This window comes from Euwallacea similis, chromosome 12, assembly GCF_039881205.1.
Source record: "Euwallacea similis isolate ESF13 chromosome 12, ESF131.1, whole genome shotgun sequence".
In the NCBI taxonomy this organism is placed as follows: domain Eukaryota; kingdom Metazoa; phylum Arthropoda; class Insecta; order Coleoptera; family Curculionidae; genus Euwallacea; species Euwallacea similis.
The window spans coordinates 1,491,217-1,518,493 of record NC_089620.1 but is presented as its reverse complement, the minus strand read 5'-3'; the positions used below and the strand labels follow the sequence as shown (position 1 = coordinate 1,518,493).

The 27,277-nt window shown below is 36.2% G+C and overlaps 1 protein-coding gene across 5 annotated transcripts in view; it reads left to right on the top strand.

The window, feature by feature from the left end:
- The first annotated feature begins 1,204 nt into the window (after nt 1-1,204).
- Nucleotides 1,205-27,277, top strand: part of cut (homeobox protein, cut) — a 69,040-nt gene continuing 42,967 nt past the window's right edge. For 3 of the 5 annotated variants that reach the window (XM_066395756.1, XM_066395753.1, XM_066395752.1), the window contains exon 1: nt 1,207-1,731. In XM_066395756.1, the coding sequence (XP_066251853.1) occupies nt 1,606-1,731 (126 nt within the window). In that variant the 5' untranslated portion in view covers nt 1,207-1,605. Of the gene's footprint in view, nt 1,732-27,277 lie in introns of all 5 variants that reach the window. The other 2 variants (XM_066395754.1, XM_066395755.1) reach the window with 2 other exon arrangements.

The window sequence follows — 27,277 nt, the reverse complement described above, 5'->3', positions numbered from 1 at the left end:
ACTGCAAAAGTTCAAAACAAGTGAATTTATTGTCTTCTGAAATTTGTTCGATGCCCATGTACATAGACATAAGTATTATACATAGATATGTACTATTTTATGCATCAAAGTATCATTTGAAGGAAATTCTATTAGCCACTGCTATGTAGGTACTCATATATATAGATATACCACCTGCTAGTTACGGGCAAGATAGATATTATGCACTAAGGTTATAAAGTACATGATTATAACCCGAACGTCCAGGTAAATCCCAAAACGCGTCACGCAGAGGGAACTAGGACGTAATCGCAGTATATATACAATTTTTCCTCTACTAGATTTGATAAGATTACAATAATCTTCCCCAAATTAAGCCTAAATTAAATCTTAAGCACAAAAAAGACATTTCATTTAACCTTCATTTCCATAGCAACCCTAAATAAAACAGCAGTGGGGATAACGCTATTGTGGTCGACATCTTCGTTAGCTCTCTAGGTAAATAATGAGCTATATACGCGTCATTATTAACCTGTTATTCAACTGTTTTGGAAACAAGGTAACATAACGTAGGTACATAGCCAACGTATTTTAGACCTATTTATTGCCTTATAAAACTTTGCAATAATTATTGCTGTTAACTGATTATTTCCAGCTCACATTCGTGTTTGATATCATATAATATCATTTGTGACGTTTCATGCGGTAGATGTCGATCAGTGGAGCATGTCTGGCATAGATACAATGTAAACTAAAGTAATCATAATTATTCTCACTTAAAAAAGGAAGAAGTGAATAGGATCTATTCATCAAATTCGTGAAAAACCAAGGAAATTGCGCCATAGCGAGAATAGAGAGATAGAGAACGGGCAGAAGCCGAACATTAATTCCTATTGAAGCATCTCCTCCAGTTTCATAGACTCGATAAAAAGGCAAAAAAATTATCGGAAAAAATAGGAATATGCGCACCTCACCCCACACACATCGCGAAGAAAAAAACACAATACATATAAAATAAGAGGGAAGGGGTAAAAGATATACGCGCATACTTCGATTTCTAGGAAAAAAGAAAATATATCCGAAGCAAAGCAATCCACTATTGGCCCAGCCGGCTCGAGACGGACCAAAAACCTTTCAATCCCGTCTTGCCGTGCGTCAGACAAGGACCGACATATGTTGCTCTGCCTCCAGATGGCAGCATCTACCAATAGAAGGGGCGGAGCGAGTCCAGCGCGAGAGAGAGCGCGAATAAGAGTGTGTAAAGTTGCACTGAGGAGTTGAGGATGTCATTCAGTACGGGGAAGTCTTTTCTCCGATGAACACGTGACTGTTTCGGAGTATACGCGCCCGAGGTGCAACAAATCGTGAGGTGCACGCGCGTGTCATCAATTACCGTTCCAACTCGAAACTTTCAAGTTGATGTGACTAATGATTAATGTGAATCGAGTGACTCTGATTGCGTCAAAGACTGTTGTTATTGGGCTGATCTGTGGGTTTTGTTGATGATGAGAGTACAAAAGACCAAGAAACATGAAAGAGACTTGAGACTTGCCCAGTGGATTTGTTGAGCGCTCGTCGTTCCTCAACTCATCCAAACTGGCTGAATTGGAGGAAAGACTGGTCTTGATGCAGCCTACCACGGCTGCCAATGTTCCTCCAAGCGGTGGAGAAATGGACCTCCAGACGATGCAAAGCATGGAGTGGCTGTTCAAGAAGGAGCGGATTTATTTGTTAGCGCAATTTTGGCAACAGGTTAGTGACTTTCAGGTTTTGCCCTGTGTTTGGTTTCCCCAATTTCAGTAACTAACATGAGGACGAAACAGCGGTTAAGTTTCCTCTTAGAGGGAAATCTGACATATACATATATATAAAAGAAAATAATTGAAGAAATGGTAAATTAAAAAAGGAATTTAAGGGCTGAATTGAAATCGGCATTATTAGTGACTTTTAGTCGTTGCTCTGTCTCCTGTTTCCTCACCTTCAGTAACTAAATACGATGAAGGAACGTTCGTTAAGTCCCGACATGGACGAAAATGTAACGCATGGTTTAGTGTACTGACGTAAGAGAAGATTATTGAGGAAATGTTAACTTAAATAAGAGTTACTGGTCCATTCAATACGCCTGAAGATTTCGGCAATATTAAATTTCTATCAAAAGTTCATTAACACTGATTGATCCTTCACGACAATAATATTGTCGTGAAGAGGATATTATTCTCAACCCCTGACCAAGTTCTTAAGTCTTCAGATAAGTCTAGTTTACCTACACGTAGGTAAATGGGTAACTCGCGCTTAATGCTAAGGCTTAATGCTTCCTGCCTCACGCCGGCCTAAAGTAATGCTAAATTTTTAAGGTCCAACAACCCGATTGTTTAGACACTTCGTCAAACATAAATTTTAATCCAATAGCGAGATCGCAAACTTTAAAGTAAAGGATAGAGGATAGGTACCTACCAATTATATTAACTTCATTCTAGCGATTAGTTCAAGTTAGTTTATCTTGCAGACCTAATGAAACATAGGAGAACTTGGTGACAATTATATGTTATACCTTCGTAGTATTTGGCATAATAATAAGTAAATTCAGGTTAGTTAATATTATGTTCTTTGAAAATAATAATTACTTGATTTATTGCTTCGGTGGACTTCTCCTCAGTTTGTTAGAGAAGTTGGACGTTGTGTAAATTCCGAAGTAAATTCCTATTAAATTTCTAACAATCGCAGTAATGCATGTGTACAGATTATTATTATTATTATTTTAACAAGGGCCATAAAGGAGAGTTCAGTGCAATATATTTTGCTATTTATTTTTCAAATGTGCCATAGGCAAAATTGCCCAACACGTATAGTAATTATTTATGAAGGTTGTTCAGCTGATATTCCCCATGGGGTTGTGACAGAAACGTTCAATAAAAACGCAGACTTTAACTGCAAAAGAAATTCATGTTGTCTTTGTCTGTCTTAGGACGGAGTAGCAGAAGAGTTCTAACATGATTTCACTAGAATTTAGTCATTAAAAGTTCTGAAAAATACCACCTGAACCATCTCCATAAATAATTAACTGTCAGCTACTGTTGACTGTGACTCATTTAAAAAAATGGACAAAAAATAAAAAAGTAAAGGAACAAGTTCACATGAACAATTATTACACATTTTTTTCATTTCCTACAATTAATTGCATTGCAAAAATAAGAGCATATACGTCTATGCGTTTTGTATTTAAAAATTCTGATATTTTTTAGAATTTTATGCAAACAATTCTACGTCAATCCGGTATTCCTCTGATTTTAATTTTCTCGAATTATATCGAACGCGTCCACATCTTTTAACAAAACGTTTACTTCACCAATATTTCAGACCTCCAGTACAACTCTGAGCTCAATCTCCTCAACGTGATATAGTTGTAAATTAAAGGAAAGATTTAGAGGTTGCACCATGTATAGAAAACCACGCGCGTCTTTTTCATTCCTTGAACAATTAAAATATTTTGGCTTCGATTAACCGATATTTCACAATGCGTTTAAGACGCATCCGATTTCAATTCAACATGCTTTGCGTGGAAATTGTATAAAAATGGATAGCATGTATAGGAATTGCACAAAATGCAACGATAATGTGAGAAATGTAATAAACATGAAGAAAAGGTGTAATAAAGTTCTGTAATAAAGTTCATATAGATGAATATTTTAACGCTCATTATGGAAATACAAGATGAAAAATGTTTAATTGTTTATTTGTTTATAACTACTACTGTTTGTGAGATATTTTGATCAAATATTTAGCTTATGGCCGAACATTTTTATAATCTATTCGCTAAGTTTTCCAAATCATCGGAAAAATATACAGGGTGATAATATTTTTGATGTCAGGCACAGCATTGTACCACGCCAAACTTTTTTGTGAACTTAATCTACAGGATGATGTATGACGAAAAGATACTTTAGAAGATGATTATGCATGCCATTAAAAAAAAAAACTTGTATAAATAAAGGTCTTAGTTTTAACGGTTTAAAAAATGTTTAATTTTTAATTTTTTCCATTATTTTAATGACCTTATTACAGGTTTTAGTAAAATTGCAACTCTCCAATTCCACGTACTAAAAAAAGACAGCACATACGCTGTGTTTTGTTGTTTTTTGACAACTAATTAAAATCACAAACAACTCTTTTCTGTTGTTGGAAATACAGTAAAAACATCTCCAAAGTAGAGCTAATTAGAATAAAAAAAGTAATATTTTCTTTGCGGTTAAAAAAACAGCTATTTAATTTTATGGGTACGTGTAGTACAAGAAAGTGAATTGTTTTGTTTGTTCCATCTAAAAACTCTAAATATGTAGTTTGCAGGTGGTGCCCGATTGCTATTTAAAGGCGTCTAATAAAAGGGATTCTTAGAAAACAGTATTTAACAATGTTTACCTAAGAAGAATGCGCTAATGTGGTCTTAATCTATGGCTTTTTTTGGTTACATTTGATATGAATATCATTTCCGAGAATGGCAAATTTCCAATAACAGAATGTTTGTCAGAGTTTACCGCTCGTTAGGGAAAACCAACCACTTTTACATATTCAAAATGTGAATCTTGAGGAAAACTTTATAGGAAAACAAGTAGCTTACACAGGGTGACAGGAAATTCGCGAAAATCTTTCAGTTTATAGTACCTATATAAATATGAAAATCGTGCTCAATAAGAAAATAGTATTAGATACACGATATATAAGGCTCACATCGCACACGCCCATGCGACATGAAAAAGGTCATTGACTTAAGTGAAGTGAATAGGAAAATTTCATGCATTATTTTCTCGTTATTTTCTTAGCTAACCTTAAAATGCTTATAGATGTAAAAAAAAATGCAAGAACCAAGAGAATTTCTCAATTCAACAAGAATTTCAAATTTCAAGAAGTAATCGGTCGGTGTAGTGCCACAAAAAAGTTTGGGGTGATAAGAGAGTCGCTCGAAAAATGTTCACCCCTTATGTTCTCAGCATGATTTGGAGAACCTAGTGACGTATTTCATAAAACCATACGCATGAGCTCGAGATTTGGCTCAACATAAATATCTTACAAACTGTAAGAGTTATAAACAAAAAACAAATAGATTTAAATTTTATTTTGTTATTTTACTAGCTTTATTGTCTGTACGATCTAAGGTGCGTGCAAGTTTTCATTTTTCTTCTCTCTACTAGTTTCAATTGAGCTTTTGATGTACTTAGTGATACCTGACGATTAATTAACTGTGTTCTTTAAAATGGGAATTGCACGTTGAAAATTAAGATTTTGCTTCAACTTATTGGCTCGCAAAAATACGAAGTCTGCCAATAGATTTATTACTTAGGAGAGTAAATTAGGAGGTTAAAGATTAAATAAACACAAAAACACATCACTAATTTAAAAAGTATTTCTTGCTGTTTGTGAAATTACTCAGGAAATTACTCATATTTAACTCGTGTGATGTTTACTTAGTTACTTCAAATGTCAGTACAAGACCAAGATTAGTATAAACTCTAGACTAGGACCAACAATCTGTCTCAGTTTGCCACAATTGCCATTACAATAACCATTTTTAAATAACAAGCCTTCATTTTCATATATTATTTCATGTAATTAGGTTTTTTTCCAATGACTGTTTTGTCCTCGACATTGCCACATTACATGGTGTCTTCGGTGTAAAATTTTCAAAAGACTTTGCTTTCTTGAACGGTGATGCTGTCAAACAACCATTTGAACACTCGGAGTCATTATTCCTTTCTTGTCAAAATCTAGATTGTAAGATTTTGACAGATTGCAAAACTTTGCTCTGACATGCGCGTGACAAGGCTCCGAAACTCCGCGAATCCCAAACACACTTCAGGCAAATTTCAAAATGAAAATACACCTAGCCCACCATCATCTCCAATTCACTTAATTAGCGTAAGCGCAACTTTGAATTTAACCGTGAATATATTATTGTGGATACATTGAGGCATCTATTTTAAACCGGGTGACAAACGATCGCTCAGGAATCCATTTTACATCGTTCAATAAACACGATATTTAATCCTGGGAAATTTACGGGGCACGACAAAAGTGTCTGCTAAGGAAATTTACAAGGAAAACAAGCGGATTAGAAGAAAATCCCGCCGTTTCCAAAAAACCTTGATGTTTGTCGTGAGGATTTTTATGTCGATGTAGGTTTTCGATTCCGCGGTTTCGGGACAGAAAATAGAAAAAAGATTTAAAACGCTTTTGAAAAGAATTTAGAGAAGAATTTATTAAGTTGGCTCGACACGTCATTAAGACAAATTGGGATCAGGTCCCCGAGTTCGTCGGGCTATATGTTTGAAGCCGACTGCGTGTGTGTCGAAACTGTGTTGATTTCTTTTTCGATATAAATAGTCAGAGTGTTAATTCACCAAAGAAAATGATGAATGATGGTAGAACCGTTAGAAATGAAAATAAAAACGACACGAATTAAAAAACACGAAAAATCATTACTAGCAACATCAAAACACCGGTAGGAACATTCATTAATAATATTTTTACACCTGTCCGTAGTATCTCAAAACAAGTCGCCTTTCGAACTTTAAAAATAAACTTCCACCAACGGACTAAAAATAAACCGGTTTTTTGACGGGAAAATAAAAATACTTTCCGAATCCAATAACGATTGCTTTTTCAAGAAAACCAACACGAGAAATTTGTTACTCGTATAATAAAATAACATAATAAAAATGCGGACCGCCATTAAAATGAAATACCAAAGATCCCTATCACCTAAATCGAAAGAGAGATATTGCCTTTTTCAAATGAAATAAATGTCTTTCACCGACCTGAAATATCGAGGAATGTTTGTCATATAAAGGTGGGTTACATCAGGTAAAACACAAAATGCGATTTTCTTTGGCCCCCAAGTCTGACGTAGATTCAGCACTTGCCAAGTAACAATAATAAATATTTGACATACGAAATACACACATAATTTCATTTTTCAGTATTGACTCGATTCCTTCATATAAATAATACAATAAAGCGGCTAAAACATCATTGAAAATATGACTAATAACGTTAATTCATTCTGCGCGTAGGTGCTTCGAAGTTTTGAAAATAAATTCGAATTTATTTTAAATGAAAAAAAATTATAGTTGATGTCAACACCTCAGGAAGATCAGGATTTATTAAAGTTAAATGTCCTTGAAAACGCTTACGCTGCCTTATCTGAGATTCGCCACATAAACAATTAGGTACTTATTGCACACCGAGTTTGCGGGCTGCATTTTTCCAACATACCACATTTATTGAAATCATTGTTAGGAAAAAAATAAAAAATATCGATACCGAAAAAGTTAAAATCATTTCAACTTCATCCGAGGCCGTACGGCCTTGTGATCGTTGTACTATCATAGTGGCACATGCGCGGAAAATAAGTTTTTCCCACGTCCGTCCGGTAGGTCTATTAATAATTAATTGATCTGGAAACAGACCGATATTAGCATTCATTGATCTGCATGTGGAAAGTGCAATTTACACACTCATATAAGTGTGTAAAGCGCGCGCATGCGTTGATGATCTGTTGTTGCTGACAGTGTGCAAACTGCGATTTTCAGGTTACGTTGTGTGTTTTTGTTTATTTTCGAAGAAGCCATAGGAAAATAGTTTTTCAGTTCAAGGGCCTTCAATTCACGTTAAAATTTAATTAATACCGGACATGAAGCACGATACTCTAATGTAAAACATTGATATTCAGAATAAGTGCATACTCCCATTTGTCGTCTACGTCTACGATCTGCCATACACGAAGGTCGCCGCCAATCCAAAACCAATAAATTTTGAAGGAAAGGTTACTAATGTAAGCGATACTTTAAAGGTGTAGAATGCCAACATATTATAAATTACCCCAACTTGGTACTACTTTATTTTATTGGCACATTTTACCATATCGGTACACTCCGTACATTCGAGGCTGTTAATAAAATTGATTGGTCTTATATTGCAATTGCAATGCAGATTTCGCATTGTTGCCATCGCGATGTGGTTTCACTTTCCAACGAAACGGAGAAACTTCAAGTATTGGTTGAAAATCAGGGGTCAGATTCTTCGTTGTGAGAAGTACGGTGCGGCTCCAGAGAATGGAGGCCAAAATGACGCGTGCGAAAACGTCAATTTAACGTTCATTTAATTGGTGTTAATTCTAAAACTTACTCCTGACCAGCCTTAGAAATCAACGAAGGAGCTCCGCATAAATTTTAATGGAAACAAAAATGGCATTCTACTCATTTCAATTTGCACCCATACAAATTTTAACGGAATGTTAAAAGATTACGTTATTGCTAACAGAGTAAAGCTTTTTGTCATAATGCATGCGATAGACATAATGGGCAGTATGATTTATTGGGGTAAAAATTCCAGCAGGCAAGTACTTTTCTGGTAACCCGGCAACAGCGCAAATAAGAAAATTGTGTAAACAGCGTAAACACGCATAGTAAACCCGGTTTTTACTTATTAAAACAATATTTTTATTGGTATAGTGACTGGGTTGGGTTTCAATAATAACAATAATAAACGTTACAAACTCATGTGCATGCCACGCGAAATTTATGCGCTTAAATAGTTTTCATCGAGCCAATGGGTGTGTAATTCACCTATACTTGGGAATTTATTCGGATTTTTTAGGGCCGCTGATGGGTTTATAACGCATTTTTTTATGTAAATTATGTGTCTTAAGAAATTATTACTATTGCAGTTTCGATCTTGGACAAAATCCTGCCTCCGGGGTTCGCGAGAGCCCTGCAGGCCGATATTTATAAATCATCAAATCCACAATGCCAAAACCAATTGTTCTCTATTCTGCAAGCTTAAGATGTAAGACTATAACTAAACGAATTTGTTTTGCTCGTACTAACCTGAACTAACCCGAACCCGAACTAACCGATATTTTAGTCAGAGCTTTATTTTTGCGCATTTTTGAAGCCAAAAATATGCTATTTATTCCATGATTTGAAAAGCGAACGCTCAAAATCGGCCTCATTCAAGCTTAAAACCTCCATTTCCATCAGCGACACATTACTTGAACCCACCAACACGCGGGGAGAGATTTAAAAGACATGTGTTTTCGATATTTCAAATTCAAATACCACCCCAGACAGACATCGAAAAGCACATGTTCGGAAGTTTATTAAAGCGATTTTTCAAGCCTTTTGCGTCGATTCGTTTTATTTCTTTGGACATTAGCGCACCAAATCTGAGAGACGTAAAATATTAAATTTAGGCACGTTATCCTCAACCGCCTTTTCTGATCCTCTCATATCGCCTAATATATCGTTGTTCCTTAGGTAGTTTTCTGCATGGAAATGCACAGAATCGGGGAATGATTATGGATTTACAAAGTGTTCAATGAATCGATGGCAAGATTCTGCAAGGGCTGCGCTAGGTGGCGCCAGCGTTGTTTCAGTGTTGGGTCAGTCGAACTACCCACATCGTACGCCACTGCGATTCTGCTCACCAAAGCTGAAACCCAAGTTTTTTAATACGGGAACGACGTTCATTAATTTTCAGAAGCATTAATTATTATACGAGGAGTGTCTTTTATTGGGAATCTTTACCCAGACATGTGTCATTTTAATATTTGTGTCTGGTGAACCGCAGAGCGCAGTAGGGATATGAGTTCTAAAAATAAACTTATCGAGAGCGTTGCGAACAATGCTTTCTTTAAAAGTTTATTTCTATGAAATTACAGGAAAATGCCCCGGAAAATGACTGGACAGAGGTCACAAACAAACTAAGACCTTTAGCTGAGGTTCTTTAATGACGGTCGGGTCAAGACGAGATGATCCCTCACCTCCATGGTGCAACGTCTCTCTAATTGAGAATAAATTACATGGTTCTCAGGTCCGAAGTTCTGGGAATACGTTAAATGTCTCAGGCCAACGTTAAACCTGGACCATAATAGAGGCGGATTATTAGGCGTGGCATGGGGCGAAATATATAAGAGAATGGCGATAATTTATCAATTCTCTTCGGAAAATTTGATTATAAAATAATTAATCCTAAAACCGCTGTCTAAAAGTTTCTCGGCGAATTAAAATATATCGACTGCCACCGGAAAATTTTCGAACTTCCCGATGATATATTGAATTATAAATACTCGCCGATGAAAACGCGATATCGGCTCTCATTTTCGCAAAGTTTTTAATTAATCACGTGCGATTTTTGACGATTTGTTGTTTCGAAATTAATTAGGTTTCCTACACATGTATTGCAAACTACAGATTACTAAAAAATTTTATCGCGGAGTTTTCCTCAGCTGCTATATGGTTAACCTGAATCCCTGATGAGGTACATTAAAACAAGAAAAAATTACTCTGCGTTAACTCTGTCCAGTATTTGGCTGGTGGTACTAAACAGGAAAAAAATTATGTTATTTACTCGTCAAAAATGCACATTTTCTATCGTAATTTATTTCATTTAGTGACTTAATTCACTTATGAATGAATGACTATTAAATGAATATAGCTGCTGCAATCAATTTGCTACTTTTTTACCAAACAACTATTGTGCAGACACATAACTATTGGTTCACATGGTAAAAAAGTAGCAAATTTACTACAACCGCGACATTGATATCCGAGTCGAAAATGAGGCTATAAAGGAAGCTAAAGCAATTCAACTCAACATTATTTCTTCGATTGGTACCTATAAAACTCCTTTTTCATTTGATTTTCATATGTTTGCGATATATGTATATAGTACAATATTCGGAACTATTTAGTTTTACTTCCTTGGCATTTGCAGCCATTAAAACACTTTTTAATGCTTAGGCAGTAAAAAGGTTAATTTACAGTCTAGGCATTAAAAGTGACACATTACAGCCTATTTAGCATCATTAAAAGATCATTTTTTTGCCAATCATAGAGAAATAACACCAATTTCACATATTGATTAATTTGTTTTCCGGTTTCATCGGAAGTGAGCTGTCATATGCAGTTCTTTAATGATAATTTTTGGGATCGATGTTAATTGGTTAAAAAAAAACACGTTTCTTGGATCTTGGAAACTGTAAGAGATACAGAGATGGTTAAACGAGTAAAGTTTCAGAGATGTTTATAAGAAATTCATATCTCGTGTAAAAATTGTTTCAGCTTTTACCGTATTCCCGAGAAATGAGAAAACGGGAAACACTACATTTTAAACTTTGCTCAATACGAGCTTCCGAGTTAGGAATGGTTAATTTATGGTACTTTTATAAATTCTTATGGACACCATATGAATGTTTTGCATTTTCGGACAGAGCTCGAAACCCGTTTCAATTAAAAAATCTCCAAAACGGGAAGAACTAAAGCAATTTTTAAACTAGACATCAGTATACCAAGTTACTATTTTCACCTTAAAAGAGGTATTTCCTATGTCACCACATACCATTTTCCCTACCATTTTCTTATAATTTCTTCGTTGAACTGCAAAATTAAATAAAATCCAGAATGAAACTCATTAGGAGATTCTATTTTCTGTCAGTCGTGTCATATATTGTGAAGCCACGCTTGAGTTATTACACTAAATCCCACTTATTTTACAAAACTACATACTCTCTGCCCCACATACAAAAATCCTTTCACTTCAACAAAATATGTTTTAAATTTACAGCCTTGGAAAGATCAAAAGGTGTCATATTTGGAACGACAATATTTCAGAAACAGTTAAAAATTGAAATATGTAGAAGATGCCACACGAAATTTTCATAAAATTATGAGAAAAATCCAAAAATTCAGCAATATACGAGGTGATCCATTTAAAATTAAAATACATAGAAAACTGAAGAAGGGCCTATTTTGAACTAGGAAGAAAAGCATATTTGAGGGTTTTTTACAGTTTCAGTGAGAATGTCTACCATTTTTTATATCTAAACAAGTTATTAATCTGTGAGGAATTTTCTAGAATAATCGGGCTATTCAGGAAGGTTAAAGAACGACCTTCTCATCATCGTCATCTACGTGAAGAGCCAGACCCAAAGGTACAGGCGCCGCAATGTTTCCGGGTCGTTAGAAATCTTAGAATCAAAAAAAAAAAAAAAAAAGAAAGAAAGGGCAAAACTTCCCCTAACAACTTGAAGCTTCTTAACAGTTGGCAAACTCTCCGAAAATAAATTTTTCATCGTTTTCACCCTCGATTTATAAGTAAGTTACATTCTTGGGTGTACGTCAGGCCGGAAATCGATGAGACGTGAAAGCGTTTCGGAAATCATTGAGACGTGAAACCGTTTTTTTGGGGGATTTTTCGGGATCTGAGAATCGTCTACAGGTTAATGCAGGTCAGAGAAGGAAAAGATGGTTTCACGGCCCAATCCAGGAAGCAGATCCACAAAAAAAACATGTCGCGTTACTGCTGAGAGATTCAATTTTCGTATATCCTAATCAAAAATAAAAAGGCATTAGTTACTTTTATAATCCGGCTATTTTCTGATTCGCCGATACCCAACCGGGCTCCATATAGCTTATGTGATTTATACGAAAAGCCTCGGACGCAAAAATCCGTAAAAATCTTTCATAACCCTTCATTCTGGCTCTAATATCGCCACTTCCCTATCCCGTTCGTTTTTTTTTTTTTTGTAAAATCTCCCTTAAAAATCTCTATAGTCGGCATTTCGATATGAGAGAGTTGCCGGCCAAATTTATATTTCTCTCCGTCCCCGATAATGCCTTTACGTATTAGTAATTTTCACTGGCCCTTAGTTACCCCTTTTTTTATTCCAGAGATGGGCTCAGACTAGAGCAGCTTTATCACTGGAACACTTAAATTTAGCCACTTATTTACAGCATTGCTGTTTCGGTGATAATAACGTGACAATATTATATTGTGTATTTAGTAGAAAAAATAACGTGGTTTTATCAGTGACCGAAATTATGCTTTTTCTAAGATATACACATAGAATTTTTTTCTGCAATTCAAAATTCAATTAAACGCCTAAATATCATCTATAGGGGAACAGCCGTACGGGAAGCCTTAGCCTTTTAGTGAGCAAAACCTGGAATGTCCTGGTAGCAGGCCAGAAAGTCGTCAATTTCCGGTGATTGTTGGACAAAAATTATTAAGACATCAGTAGTATACAAGTGACGAGTTACCAAGATAGAACAACCTACTGCTGTCTAAACAACCCTGAAGCTTAACAATATGGGGAGAACTTGAAAACCACCCTTCCAGTATGGTCTGTTACAAAATATGAAAGCCGGTTTTTTGGCCAAAAAAAAAAACAAATGGGCAAAGTACAACCCTGCCCAGACGTCCTCTCCTCATTCCAGTCCGAATTTCAAGGGGTGGTGGATTTATTGACCCCGGCATTTTGAGATATGCCATTGAATATATCAGATTTTTATATGAATTCATTTTTGACGACTGGACGAATGTATTTTTTTGTTTTCGCGCACAGCAAGGATGGCGAGGGAGCAAAGAGGGATATCGAAACGACTTTTGGTGGAAAATTAATTGCCGGGGAGGTTTTATTGTCTTCCGCTCTCTGTTCCAGAAAATTGGAAAAATCGTGTGAGTGTATAATTCGTGTAAGAGAGAGGTGGAAAAATTAAAGATCAAAGAGTGATTCGAGTTGCCTGTCTCTATATGTCTACAAAGAGGACTTCGATTAAAATAGTTATTTACCTAACAAGCGCGTAAAATGATGCTTTACCGCACGGTGATTGCAATTGACGGAAGCGATGCGAACCGGAATTCGGTCAGCATCCGAGTGCGGCGAAGACACTTTTATTACCTTCTGTAAATTTATTGAAATATTAGTGTGCGGTTACACGCACAGTTACAGGTAAATTTTTTACCGAACGGATGTCAATGTCAAATATCAATCAAACATTTTTAAATTGATATGTGCTACTTTGATTTGAGTATTGCAAGTCTTTTTGTCACACACGTGCGGTAATGCCATTTTACTGCACGTTTGTCGGAAAAGCGCTTTTCATATTCAGTGTGTTGCAGTTTGGTTGGATAATTCGCCCAATGTCACACAATCAGGGTGGTCTGAACTAAACCACATAAAACGTTCGATCAAAACCAGATGCATTTGAATTGTTAATAAACAAACTTTTAGAACAAACGCAGCTCCCATCAAAAAGCGACAATAAAACTTCATCGGGAACATTGTTTATTGATGACATCAAAAATCGGGACCACTCTTGTAAACGACTTTATCTACTCGGGAGAGAACTATGCAATAAAATCATTAAAAACATAAAATTTTAACGATTGCCTTCATAAAAGATCAACAGCATCTGCGGATATTTGGTTTCGACTTCGTTCGAATGTCTTGTTTGTTTCTTCGTTTTTTAATTAGTGTCGTTGGCAGCTGTTTTATAACCGCTTGAATATTCCCAAAACGAATAATTTTAATTAGCTTACCGAAAAAAAGTAACTGATTTTAATGGGTTTATCTTTAATATACCTCGGGAACAGCATCCTTGATTTCGTTACAGCACAAGGGGTGGCAAAATCCGTTCCTTATAGCACGACGCGTTAATTCTATTTTCCCTGCTCAATGTAAGAATTCCACATGAATTATTTTCATTTGTCATTTTCCAAGAGGCCTGAGTTTCCAACCCCTGGTTTTACCCCAATTTCACCCCTTCTAGGTCTTACTTATGCAACGCTGCTCCTTACAATATGCTTATTATTAAGTTATTTTTAAGCATTTTCGCGTTTTTAAAAAGCTTGCCGTAACAATGAGAAGTGTCTATAGACAAACATTAGTTTGTCGCCTCATTGTACCCTATTATTCCATTTTGTTCTACATTTTATGCAGTATAAGGGTTAATTAAAAAAGGCACGAGAAGATCCCAAGCAAAAGGCTTATTTTGTCGCTTCTAATACCGGCCAGCTAATAAATACACCCACTGGCCTTTAATCCATAATGTGTCGTCAGTCAATCAATCAATAATAAATCACGCGATCAGCAGCCAATTAAATTGATGCGTTTTTGATTAGCCCTAATTGAATAAAGGTTCGTCCAGTTGGCTTAGGCGATCTATCGTCAATTAAACAAGTGCTCGATAAACAATCGGGGATCGGAAATCAAAGGAGCTGCTGAATTGCTGGAAACAACTGACCATCATTGTTCCGGCTCTCCGTTTTTCCCACGCCTGCTGCGATAAAAAGTGGGTTAAAATTCGTTCCTGCGGGAAAAAGTTCGGCAGCGGCTCTACAAGAATTCCGGGGGAATTCGGAGATCGTTTATTGGCAGGTACTCATCAGCTTTTTTGTCTCGAATTTCGCGGTGAGAAAGCTTTAAAGTTGTTCGGTTCAATTGGATTAGTTTTAAATGAAATAGCTAAAACCTCGGGAGATCTGTTAAAAATTCATCTCATCGCATGTTATACCTACCTACTATCAAAGTTGTATCGAAGGCAAAGAGCACGTGGTATTCGCATTCCTCCGAAGGCATTTACCAACGACTTACGACCGCTAATAGTGGAGGAATTTCTCGAAAAAATCAAATGTTGAAGTACAGGTGTGTCGAAGGATGAAAAGAACTTACAAAACGTCCTAGAGCGATTCAAATGACTATGAGCAAAAAAGGCTCAGATCACGATTTCGTAGAAGATAATAATAATTATGAGGAATTTTTAATTATACTTCATCTACGTCTAGGAAACGCATAGTAGAAATGCAGTAGTACCTATTCAACACAATTAACTGGTAGGCAGGCAAAGAATAATGCCCCAATAAGGCGAATAAATCCTTTAGAGAATTGTCGAGAATTAATATGACCCATGTTGCACGGACATTGGGCGTCCCATGGCGAGCCCCATGGGTCGATAATGACCGAAAACAAATATATTGCGGACTTTGCAAGCAACGAGGTGTCGGATAACCTTGTTTTCCGATATGCAGGTCCATTCTTCATGCGAAATACGGATTAGATCACCAATACCCATAATAAATGACATTCAATTCGATTAAACCGTGTTTAAAACAAATATGGTTAATCTCGTAATAATTTTCGCCACAATCGCCACAGCTTAAATCGATGACTCATAGTCAATTAAGCGTTAAGTCATCGATAGTTGGGTGTTATTGAAGTCATTAAAATAAATGCATAAAACCATTTTATTGTTTGAATTTCCAAGAGAGAATTAATGGGCAACATCGATAGTATAGATTTTTAAGAAAAGACGGGGGACTGTGGGAGTGGATTCTGCAAGGTTATATACAGGGTGTTCTATGTTTTGCAGAGGAACCACGATGCAATAGCTTTTGATGTGGGGGACCCATCTCCGGAAACGCAACGTTCCCATGGTCATGGCCTACTATAAATCTTTTGAAACCGTACCATTAAGAGAAACAAAGAATTATAGAAAATTTGAATACGCTCTGGTGCCACGACTGCTAGTAGCTTCGCCGTAAATTTGTATCATACCGGTAAATTCAGCACTCTTCAGTCATGGTCATGATGACTACGCCCTGTAACTGACAAATTAATTATGTTAAACTATACTAAACCCTATCCATTTGAAAGATGCAGCAAAAGTAAACATTATGTGACCCTTGGTAGCGTGTTTCTTTGGTTACAAATTATTTACAGGATCGCATTTGAAATCGATCAAAAATGTCTCTGACACCGGCTGTCTCTGTCTCTGAAAAAGTGACTATTCGAAAATGTAATAACTTAGTGTTATGAGTATTCTTGTAATATAAATTATACGTAATATAAATAAAAAATAAAACAAAACTTTCATTAATTTTTTATAACTTAAATTACTCTGAGGACGGCCCTGACACAAACTGCATCTTTCTGTTGGACAGACGATAATGTATATTTCCATCACTTTAACCGGATATTTGACATCGCCAAAGTAACGGTGCGTTGTTGGACCTAATCCATAGCTTCACCATCGAAAATTATTCCATTTTGACTTCTCCACGAAGCCTATAAGTCTGCGATATACTACATTCAAGAACATCCTGTAGATACATGAACATCGACATGCAAAGAGAAAATTGATCTATCGATTAATCGGAAATCCCCAGGCTAGGCGGTCACCGGTTTCGTGCTTGTTGGCACTCATCAAACATCAGATATCATCAGGCGACCGTGGACTAATAGCCTCATGTACAGCACCAAGGAGATGGAGATGAACTATTAGAAAACCTTGTAGATACATGAACATCGGCATGCAGAGAGAGAATTGATCTATGAATTAATGGATATCGCAAATTGATTGTCTGGAATAAACATGGATAGTTGTTCTGGCCTAGCGGTCTAATTATACGAAATGGAATTGCAGTGGTATGGAATCCGCGTAGAAACTCAGGAGGCCATATTTAAGATTCCAATGAGCAGAGAACCCCAAGGTAAGCTGTTACAGAGCTTCGTGCTTATTGGTACTTGTCGGACATCAGGTTTCGTCGGATGGTTGTAAACAAATAGCCTCGTGTCCGGCAACATTGAGAAGGAGACGATCAGCAAATAAATTGAACAGTCGGTCGTTTGATATGAGAATGGTGACTCGAATTCTCTGCATAGATCTACTAAAGATGTAAATTCGTCGGAACCTAGCGGTTCAGACGATCCCGAGAAGCCATATTTTTAATAATAATTGAGCATTCCACTAAGTCCTGACGAATGCCCGTGCTCTATGGCATTTCTAAAATTAGGGTTTCATGTTGTTCAACATTAATTAGGTCTCTTTTCAATTAGTTGCTAGCTTAGTGATGAATTCATAAACGGCCACCTGCATCAGTAACTAATTATTAGGACGAAGGTCTACAGCAATAAATTCAGCTAAGTGCATCAATTTTCCAGCAAACAAAGCTATCATTTCAGCCCCGAAAAACAAAAGGAGTAACGCTAATCGACTACAAAACAAATACATTCTTCAATACTACTGGGATTGTGTTTAATCGCAGATCAAATTATCGAGGAAAATGGATTTATCCGAGCGTCTACAGTCAAACAAAGGCATTACAAAATCAAACATTTTTCGAGCCAGGATTTTCCTTCTTACACCAGCAGTATTCCCAGTCCCTTTGTTTAAAATGTTTTTCCGTTAATTTTCTTGGGAAACTCGCCTTCCGATTCCTTCAGCGACTCGAAAGGAAAACAAACTTCGAAAGTTCTTTCCGCCGCTATTAAGATACTTAAACCGGACCCCCTGTACACAAGCATAGTTAATATTGTCCGAGATTAACCTATTCTATTGAGTTAATAAAAAAATTAATACCCAACAAACAGAAAAAGGATATGAGCAATAATATCGAATGCCCTTTAGAAAGAGATAACTTCCTGTTTGGTAGCAATTAAACGGTATGAAAAGAGACACACACAATGGCCAGCGAACAACAATCAATTGGTCCAATAAAGCAAATCGGAATTATTCACTTATACCCATAAGTTTATGATTGATGGGAATTAGTAAATTGTTACTCCGTCATGTCCGGTCGTGTACGTCAGGGGCGCACCATTTTTTTTTTTCATTTTTCAACATTACGTCGAGGAATTGGACATCCCGCTGTGCGATTTCGAAATATTTAGCCGAACGGGTGCCATTCAAAACACCAAATCATAGATCACTTGTATGATGCTAGTGGAAGCATAACAAAGGCCTATTAGATAACGTAAAGGCTCGTGGGAGTTATACAATGAGACATTCGGCCAGAACAAAATCAAATCTTCTACAATTCGAAAACATTCGCTCGAATATGCACGCATTGAACACATAGGCGTATCCATTAAGGGATTAACCAAATTAAATTATTCATAGTTGCCGCTACTTTAGTTTTAAGATTAGATAGAATTTCGTCGTAGGTAGTCGTAACTAATGGCGAACATCTATGTTTTGAAATAAGCTGTTTTTATAGTTATATATAGTTGAACTTATCCAAGATGATATTATTATTATCCTCTTATTTTTCACAATTAGCATGGAAACACGAAAGCTTAATAATTTGATATTTACGGGCAACCTAGTTAAGGATGCAAATTCCAAAAAAAAAATCCTTATATTTCATTGTTCCAAATACCTGCTTGGGTATCATCAGGAATCATCATCAATCAGAAGGAAGGTTTCTAAATGAACGGGGAATTTGAAATTTTATTAGTGAATGTCAGTGGCGGCCCACAAAAAAACTTTTAAGCGGGAAAGCTATAGTTATGAGAAATTGTACATCCCACGTTTGAACTAAATATTTCTAAAATTGGAAGAGCTGCAAAGGGAAAAAGAAAACAATCTGAAACTTTAACATCCTGTACGTTTGTTAATATGCTTTTTTTCAAATAATGTTGGCTTACTTTGCGAGATTTTTTCCGAACCTTAAAAGGACGGAGTAAAATGGATCTAGAGAGCTCATGACCCTTAAATGGGGTGCCTCAGGATATCTGTTACAAATTAGCGCAACATACTGGGGATCTAAAAAGTAAAGCCACTACAGCAGGTTTAAAAATATTTTCAGTTATTTCAATTGTTTTTGTAAACTAAAAATATTTGTATCTCATAAGGTAGTTTTTGGCAAAAAAGAGTACAAAATCAAAAACATTCTAAAAATGATAAATTTTTAAAATATTTTGGAAATTTCAGGAAATATTAAAATGTGTGTGTAATTTTGCTGTAACAGTGAAAAATACAATACAACGTAATTTCGTGGCTATTTAATGATCTTTGTCGTACAATTTGATATTGAATTAGTTGAATAGAATTGATTGAATTAGTGCTAAAACTAACACTTTGATAAGTAATTAGCGTACACAAATTTGGTTTTTATAACCGCACTTTTTGTACTATCTAAAATTTTCACAGAACTGTTCTAATAATGCACTAGTGTGATTATGTTGTTCTATTAAGTTTTGAGATAGTTCATGCTCATTCTTTCATCTAAATTTTATCTTGGAAGATTCGCATTCTTTTAAAAATTAATGTGTAACGCTCTAAAGGAAAGTGCAGACCTGAATGTGTAAGTCACCATGACAATTGTGCACAAGTTAAAAATTCTATATTCTCTATCCCAACAGTGCACTAACTGTCAGAAAAGAAAAATGATTTCTATTTCGTAAACTACTGCAGTATACTGTAAATCTAGTTCATTGTTAAAAAACAAACCGTTCACACAAAGCTTTTTCAACATTTTCTATCGACTGCCAAAAATCAAAACGTAATAAAATCGTAACCGTTTGTACTGTAAATTTAAATGTCACTCTACTTAGTCCAAAGGGATTTGCACTTCACTCTGGGATTGAAAACCCCTATGTCAAAAATTGAAACCTCCATATGTGACAGATGCTTATCACATGTATATAAGCATAGGTGTCTTGATTGGTGGACGCAAGCAATCATGGTCGCATCAAACCCAATCACAACTCGCTCATAATTATGCATTAGTGAAAGAATGGTATGTTAATGGGTGTCATTAATGAATGATTTTATATACGTACATTCAGAAAACCTTTTAACAATCAGTTAACGGAAAATAAAATAATTTATAGGGTTCTTGAAGAATCGTGGGAATTATTCTTAGAACACTCTTCATAAAAGTCTGTAGGTATAGTTAAAAATCTGTGAAAACTTACAACTAACTTTTATTTTGTTACCTTCAAGTAAACTTTACAGAATGAATACAATTCGTGTACATGGCATGTTCAATCACCCTATGTTTTGGCCCTCTAGCACCCAATACAAATTTGTACCCATGTTCTTGAGGCCCCTGTAAATCCCCCCTTAATTTCTACGAAAATAAACATAAACACTTGCCCAGAGTCTATGTGTTCATGGTTTCTTGTCAGTTCTTAATAACACCTCAATTAACTTACAAGTCTACTTTATGTAATAAATAATATTTAAATTCAAAATTAACATTCTTTTTGAGTATGTCAAAGGAACCTGCGATCTACCCCAATAATCTCCTTCAGAGTCATTACTACCTCATGAGCATCTGGAACTTTGTATTCTTTCCTTTTCTGTTCGAGATTGTCCCATAAGGGCTTTCAGCTGACCTCCCCAATATTTTGGAAATGTTCCCAGCAAATTGAGATATTGCGTACTCCAAGAATATTAATACAGACAAAGAGACGTTCCCCCAAAGGCCAAGAAAGTGAGACAAACCAATAACGAGCGCCGAGATGATAAACCGTCACTCATCTTATCTCATGTCTAGGCCGCCGTAAACAAATCAAAAAATAAAACAAAAGTAAATCATGTACGTCTCTCTATCAATTTTTCTGGAGTACATAAAAATGCCCCACTCCCCCCACGGGGGCCTGGCTTCTCGGTCGTATCCCCGCCCATCCGCGTCTTTTTCCCCCGTGCCGCCCCCCTCCCCCCCTCCTGAACCGATCGCCGCCGCAATTTCCAATTTTATCGCGGCAGCGCGTCGCGTTAGCCTTGGCGATCGGCGAATGTTCCGTCCACGATCGCCGTTTGTTTTTTATACCCATAGCATTTGCCGCCAGTTGCCCGATTATCTCTTCTCTTACTCTTATTCTTCTAGTACTCGACTTTGTCGGGTGGGTCACTTTTTTTGAGTCCTCGCTGGCGTGTCAAATGGAATTAGCTGGAAATTTTTAACATAAAGATTATTTTTTTGTTAACAGATCGTTGCTTCCATAGGCCACTAAAATTGAGGAAATCGTGGATAATAATAGCGTATTAGCTGTTAAACTGTCTGCTCGTTTGGTGGCTGCTCGGGCCCAGACTTAGACCAGTCGTTTGTTTTTTGTTTATCGTCAACGATCGAACAAGGCGAACAAGCGCATACGGTGGCCTTCACTTGTTTCTGTATACTTATAAAAAATAATCCTTCAAACGTTGCCCTCTTGATAATTCCGTTTCGCCGATGCTGTTGTCAATTGTTCAGGAAAATGATTCATTTTATAAGGAACGCTTTAAAAAAAAAACACCGCAGTAAAATTATGCGTTTATTAAACCCGTTAAAATCGAAGGAGACACGCAAATGATTTAGGTTTCCTGTCAAGAATCCGACTTATTAAAGAGACAGACTCTGCCAGATGTCACCCACAAAAAAAACCGAAAATCGATGGGTGTCTATAGGAATAAAAAGCTTTAACATGTGTGTTGGAGTGTTCGATGGGGCCCATTTATCCTCCTGAGACTCGGTTTTTAAACAGTCGGGCAATAAACATAAAATGCCAAGCACTGATGAAATCGAAAAGAAGAGATCGTCCACCCTATCTCGTCGAGAATTTTGTCACTCTTTGATAGCTAATTAGTCTTCTAGGGGTTAGCGTCCCCAATTCTGCGATTTTCAACCCTTTGCCGGCCGCCCCTTCCGCCTTTCGAGTCCTCTCGAAACGTCTATATTAAGCCTCCCTTTATTTTACATCTTTGGGGTATATTTTAATATTGAGAAATTGTAATGTGATTTCTCTGACGTGAAACAAAATCGATACGTCCGTCTAGATAAAGGGGGGAAGTACAATATGCAGCCCCTAACTTTGCTTCAATTGGGAACCAACAGATTCTTATATATCCTAAGTACTCCTCTGTCATATGGACCAAAATACAGTCCTCCAAAAAGTTTCACACATTATATCCAGAAAACTGGAGGACTGCTAATTCCCCCGCTTAAGCGGATTAAGGTCCTCTGGATGTGTCCATTAAAGACAATTGAATTTCCAGATAATAAAGTTAACAGTTAATAGTTAAAACCCTATTGAAAATTGGACTATACGTACTATACGTCTCATATTAGGCTGCAAAGCGAAAGTCGTAACCAGTGGCGTAGGCGCAATCTTTTTTAGAGGCAAATCTATTGTATGTTATATTATGTGATACCGGAAAAACACCAATCTATTTGAATTGAATAAAAGACTAGTAAAAAAAATTGTTAAAAAGGGGTACCGATGAATCAGGCACATTTACCTACAAAGGTGATATAACTGTTCAACAAATGGGTAATTTTTTTTTGTCCATTTATTCCATAATTTGGCTCCATTTCGAAACCAAATCACATATTTTGTTTAAGTTTTTCAATTATCTACTGAATTTTGCATCTATTTATGGCCAACTTCATTCTTTTCATATCCTTCCATTTTTTAATTTTATTATTTACTTCGCATACATCGCATCCACTTCTGCGTAAACGGTAAAAATTTCAAACTGAAACCTAATTGAAAGCGAAAAATATTTAGTCCCTATAACCACTTAGGCTCATTATCTAAAAAACGAGACGTCAGAAAGAGGTCGTTAATAAGTACGCCAATGGGTTTTGGCATTCTTCGGCATAATTCCGACAAAATCCTTAACAAAATTAAAGTTCCCATCACTTCCACTTGTACGGGTGCGAAAAGGAGGGACGAAAAACGGTCCAATTGCGGCGAATGAGCGAAAAAGAGACGAAGGAACGAGACACATGACTCGCAGACTGGATGGAGAGTAACTCTAAACTCTATCTGTTAATTTCATTAATCCCTTCAGTAAAGTTGCAGGAATTTCGGAGACATCAGTTTTCTGAATTCGCTCTTTGGATTTCCTGATGCGGATTTTGTTACGGATTGCCGAATGACTGATAATATTATTTTAAGATTTAAAATCGTGGGGAACCCTAGAGAATTAGGGCTGAGTTTCTGATGGTGTTTAAGAGACATGTGAGGGTTTTGATTATCCATAAAACTTGCATGGCTGAAGTTAGTGCTTCTAATTAAGCCTTAGGGTTTGCCGGAGCTATCGAGAATTCTAACACGAATTGCAAAAATACTAATGTGGGTATATTATAACCCATTATTTCAATGTTTTCTTAATTTAACTATGAGTCTCCATTATTAAGTTAATTAATTAATTTCTGACGGCAGGATCAGCGTCCTGACTGATATATGCTGTTATTTGTCTAGTTGTGCTCATGGAAGATTGATCAGTGAGTGTCTTTATTTCATTCTGTTCAATGATCACTAAAGTAAAGTGAGAAATAGGACCGAACGGTCCCCGGTTGTAACTGCAGTCTCTCTAAGTATTCCCACTTCCTACAACAAAATTTAAAAAGTCATCAAAAAAGGGTATCCTGATAAGCCCGAGAAATTAAAGCTCCCCCAGACCGAGGCGACGCGAAAATTTCGCTTCTCTGGCAAATATTCGCTTCGCTTCAATATCTCATCATATTGTTTATTTACAACCATCATGTGTATAATAATGTTATGTCTCAAGTTTAAACTATTCGATTTCTAAATGGCTCTGTCTACTCATGCCAAAAATACCTCTAAGATGAAATAAATTCTCTTAGGCCTCTTATACCATTTTACGCATAACTTGTGAAATAAACCCAAAAAATCTTTACAGTCAATCTCTCACGTGTTTTTTTTAATTTGCATTCACAAGTTTTCAAATAAACAATTTTTCTATATTATACATATTAAGCATATACATACCCACATAATGGATCTTATCATCCTTCTGTGTATCGTCTTACCCCCTGTATAACAGGACAAGAATTGTCACTTTTTTGAGATTATATTTACATTGCTTAATGGGTTATGATTTTCGAGCGCACAGTTGCCAGAATGGTAAAATGGTTAAATTTAACAAGTTAAAAAATGAAAAACGAAACTCTTAAGAAGAAAACACGAGTGTGTTCGCCATTTTGTTATATAATTTAATTCCAATTTCAAATAACAAGTGTTGCACCTGTAGAGTGTTAACCTAACAAACCAACAATCAAGTGCATTAAAGACAACGTCGAATGTGTTGGGTGCCTTCACTATTTTTCCTACGAGCACATGTGTGTTATATCTGTTGCCTTGTGTAAACCAAAGTAAATATCAGCGTGCGGTAGCAAGTTTATACACACGTTTATCCGGTAAAAAGTTTCAGCTTATGCATGTCGATATCAATTGCCTGATTGCCAATTGCCACAAAGATGTTTGACATAGACTTATGACCCTTTAAGTTGAGTGCGGTAAAAACTATTAACGATGCAGTACATTCATTCGCAAAGGCGCGTGTAAAAAATTTGACATAACGTTTTCCTTCTCCAAAAAAGGCGTTAATAATTGTTAATTTTCTTCGTCAACCGCAGTACTGCGCTTCAAAAGTAGGTAAGCTAAAGTACATGGCGTTTGAAACATCCTATAGAGTACAGTACTTTACGTCTTTTGTGAAGAGACAGGAAAAAATTAAGATTTGATTCAGGAATCCCATGGAAGGACTGACTCCTATTTTTATGTGAAACAATATGTTTTTCTGAATTTTAAAATGGCGGATGTGATGAAAAAAAGAATTTAATATTACTAACACACGAGCGTGAAATATTATGCACGAGCCGTAGGCGAGGACACTAAGAGTTTATTTTACATAGAAACTATTTGTTTACATCATAGTTTTCATGGCAGAAACAATGAGTTTACTTACAATCAGTCACTCCAGGCAACGAGCCGTAAACCTACAATAATGGCTGCGTCTCTTGGCAACAAGTCGCGAAGTACAAATATCGCCTATTAATTTTTTAATCTTTTTTCATTTTTGTTTCCTCCTTTTATTGTGTGTTTTTTTTATTAAAAAAATTTTCCTTTTCTGAGAGGTATTGATGATACGACGTCCTGTAATACATGGGTTGATCCATTTAAAAATTCACTATTATGGAGAATTGCCGTGAACCATATCGCACGGGAGACGCAGTATGCCACTGGATTCTTGGCGAACGCTCCATGACAATCTCTTTTACTTTCTGGATAAATGAAAATATATTAAGTGGTACTTTCTCATGTGCTGTCAATACGAAGCCCAGTTCTTAAGTTCTATTTTTGCCTTTTCACTGATTGCGGCTGTCTGTGTGACGATCTTGCATACCACTACACATTTTATTCTTCGGTTTTGTGATTCTGTCGGTTTCCAACAAAAACACCAGGCGTTTTTAAAATACACCACATGGCCTCTTGGTGACAATAAGAGATCGAAATCTAAACAAACTTTTGTCAACAGCATTCTGGCGTTTTTCTAATGCATCTCTTCTCGAGTAGTCTCTAATGCCGTGCAACAAAGTGCACCTTATTGGAATCTAAAAGTCGTGTCAAACAGACTATTGACGGCAAAACAAGACATTTGATATACTTGCGTTTCTATTTTTCTAGGAAATTTTGCGCTTATAGCTTGCAAACCATACAAGTTGATACTTTAATTCCACTTTACAATGTAGCAATACACGAATTGATAAAATTTATTTCTCAGTAAGCTGATTTTGTGCCCAGTCAGACGCACTCTTATCGACTAGTATTATGTTGTTTAAGCTCAAGTGTAGAATGTCATGAGTTACCATAGAAATCGTTATTTTCCCATTAAAAATAGTTCGTACAGATTTAGTTAACAATAGATACTTATTAAGTCCACCGCGACGCATAACATAATGGCACCACAGATGGGTCTTATCGGAAGTAGAAATTTCTGTGGATCAGCATTCAGAATTAACAAGTAACTCGTTTTATTTGTAATTGGTTCACAATTTCACCAACACTGGCACCTCATTGTTACACTGATTAGCTCATTTAAATTTTAGTACAGCCCCCATTATTTGATAAAGTTTTTGTTATTTGCTTCGTCAAAAGGCAGGATATAGTTTCATCGGAATCAGGCCTCATCATAGTTTGAAGGAAAAAACAATCGTGAAAAACAAAGAGCCCTCTAAAATGTTATTGCAGCTGCAGACATGTCGAAATAATAATGCATTTAATATTGACATTAAAAAACGTTAATTGTTAAAACAGATTCCTGTGTTGCAACAAAACCAGCCCGACAACAAAGAGCACTATTTTCGATCTGCGCTTGAATTCCCCGAAAAGTGTCAGCAGATGAATAATGTTTTTAATAAATAATTAACAACATGTTGCATTCTTCAAAGTTTGCTGAATTTCTTCCGAATTATTTTTGTTTTCTTAATGAGAAATGAAAATGTTTTAACAAGGCCTTCCAGTAGTTCTGTAGGCTGACAATTTACCTTAAAAACGTCTGTTTTTGAGAGCTATTTTTGGTCGTGTGAGAACTTAAGGGCCTTGAAATTTCGGGGTCCACTTAAGAAGGTGGCAGGAAATCGAAAATAAACTGAAACATGTGTTAGGTACCTCAAGCCAAGCTCTGGTAAGCAAATATAAATGTTTTTTATAAAGCACCATCTATGCCGTTCAATATAAAATTTTCTGGATATTTGTGGGATCATCTCCGTATAACGGATACACATGATGCAGGAAAGCTGTAGGTGCTCTTAGACATTTCAATTATCGAAAGCGTGTGCTTTTCCAACTCACTATTCAGCCACTCTCGTTATCGATAACTGACGAAGAACAGACATTTATTGCTCTTAGTTAAAACGTCACTCTGTATAAAGCGCGTTCATGGGCTGA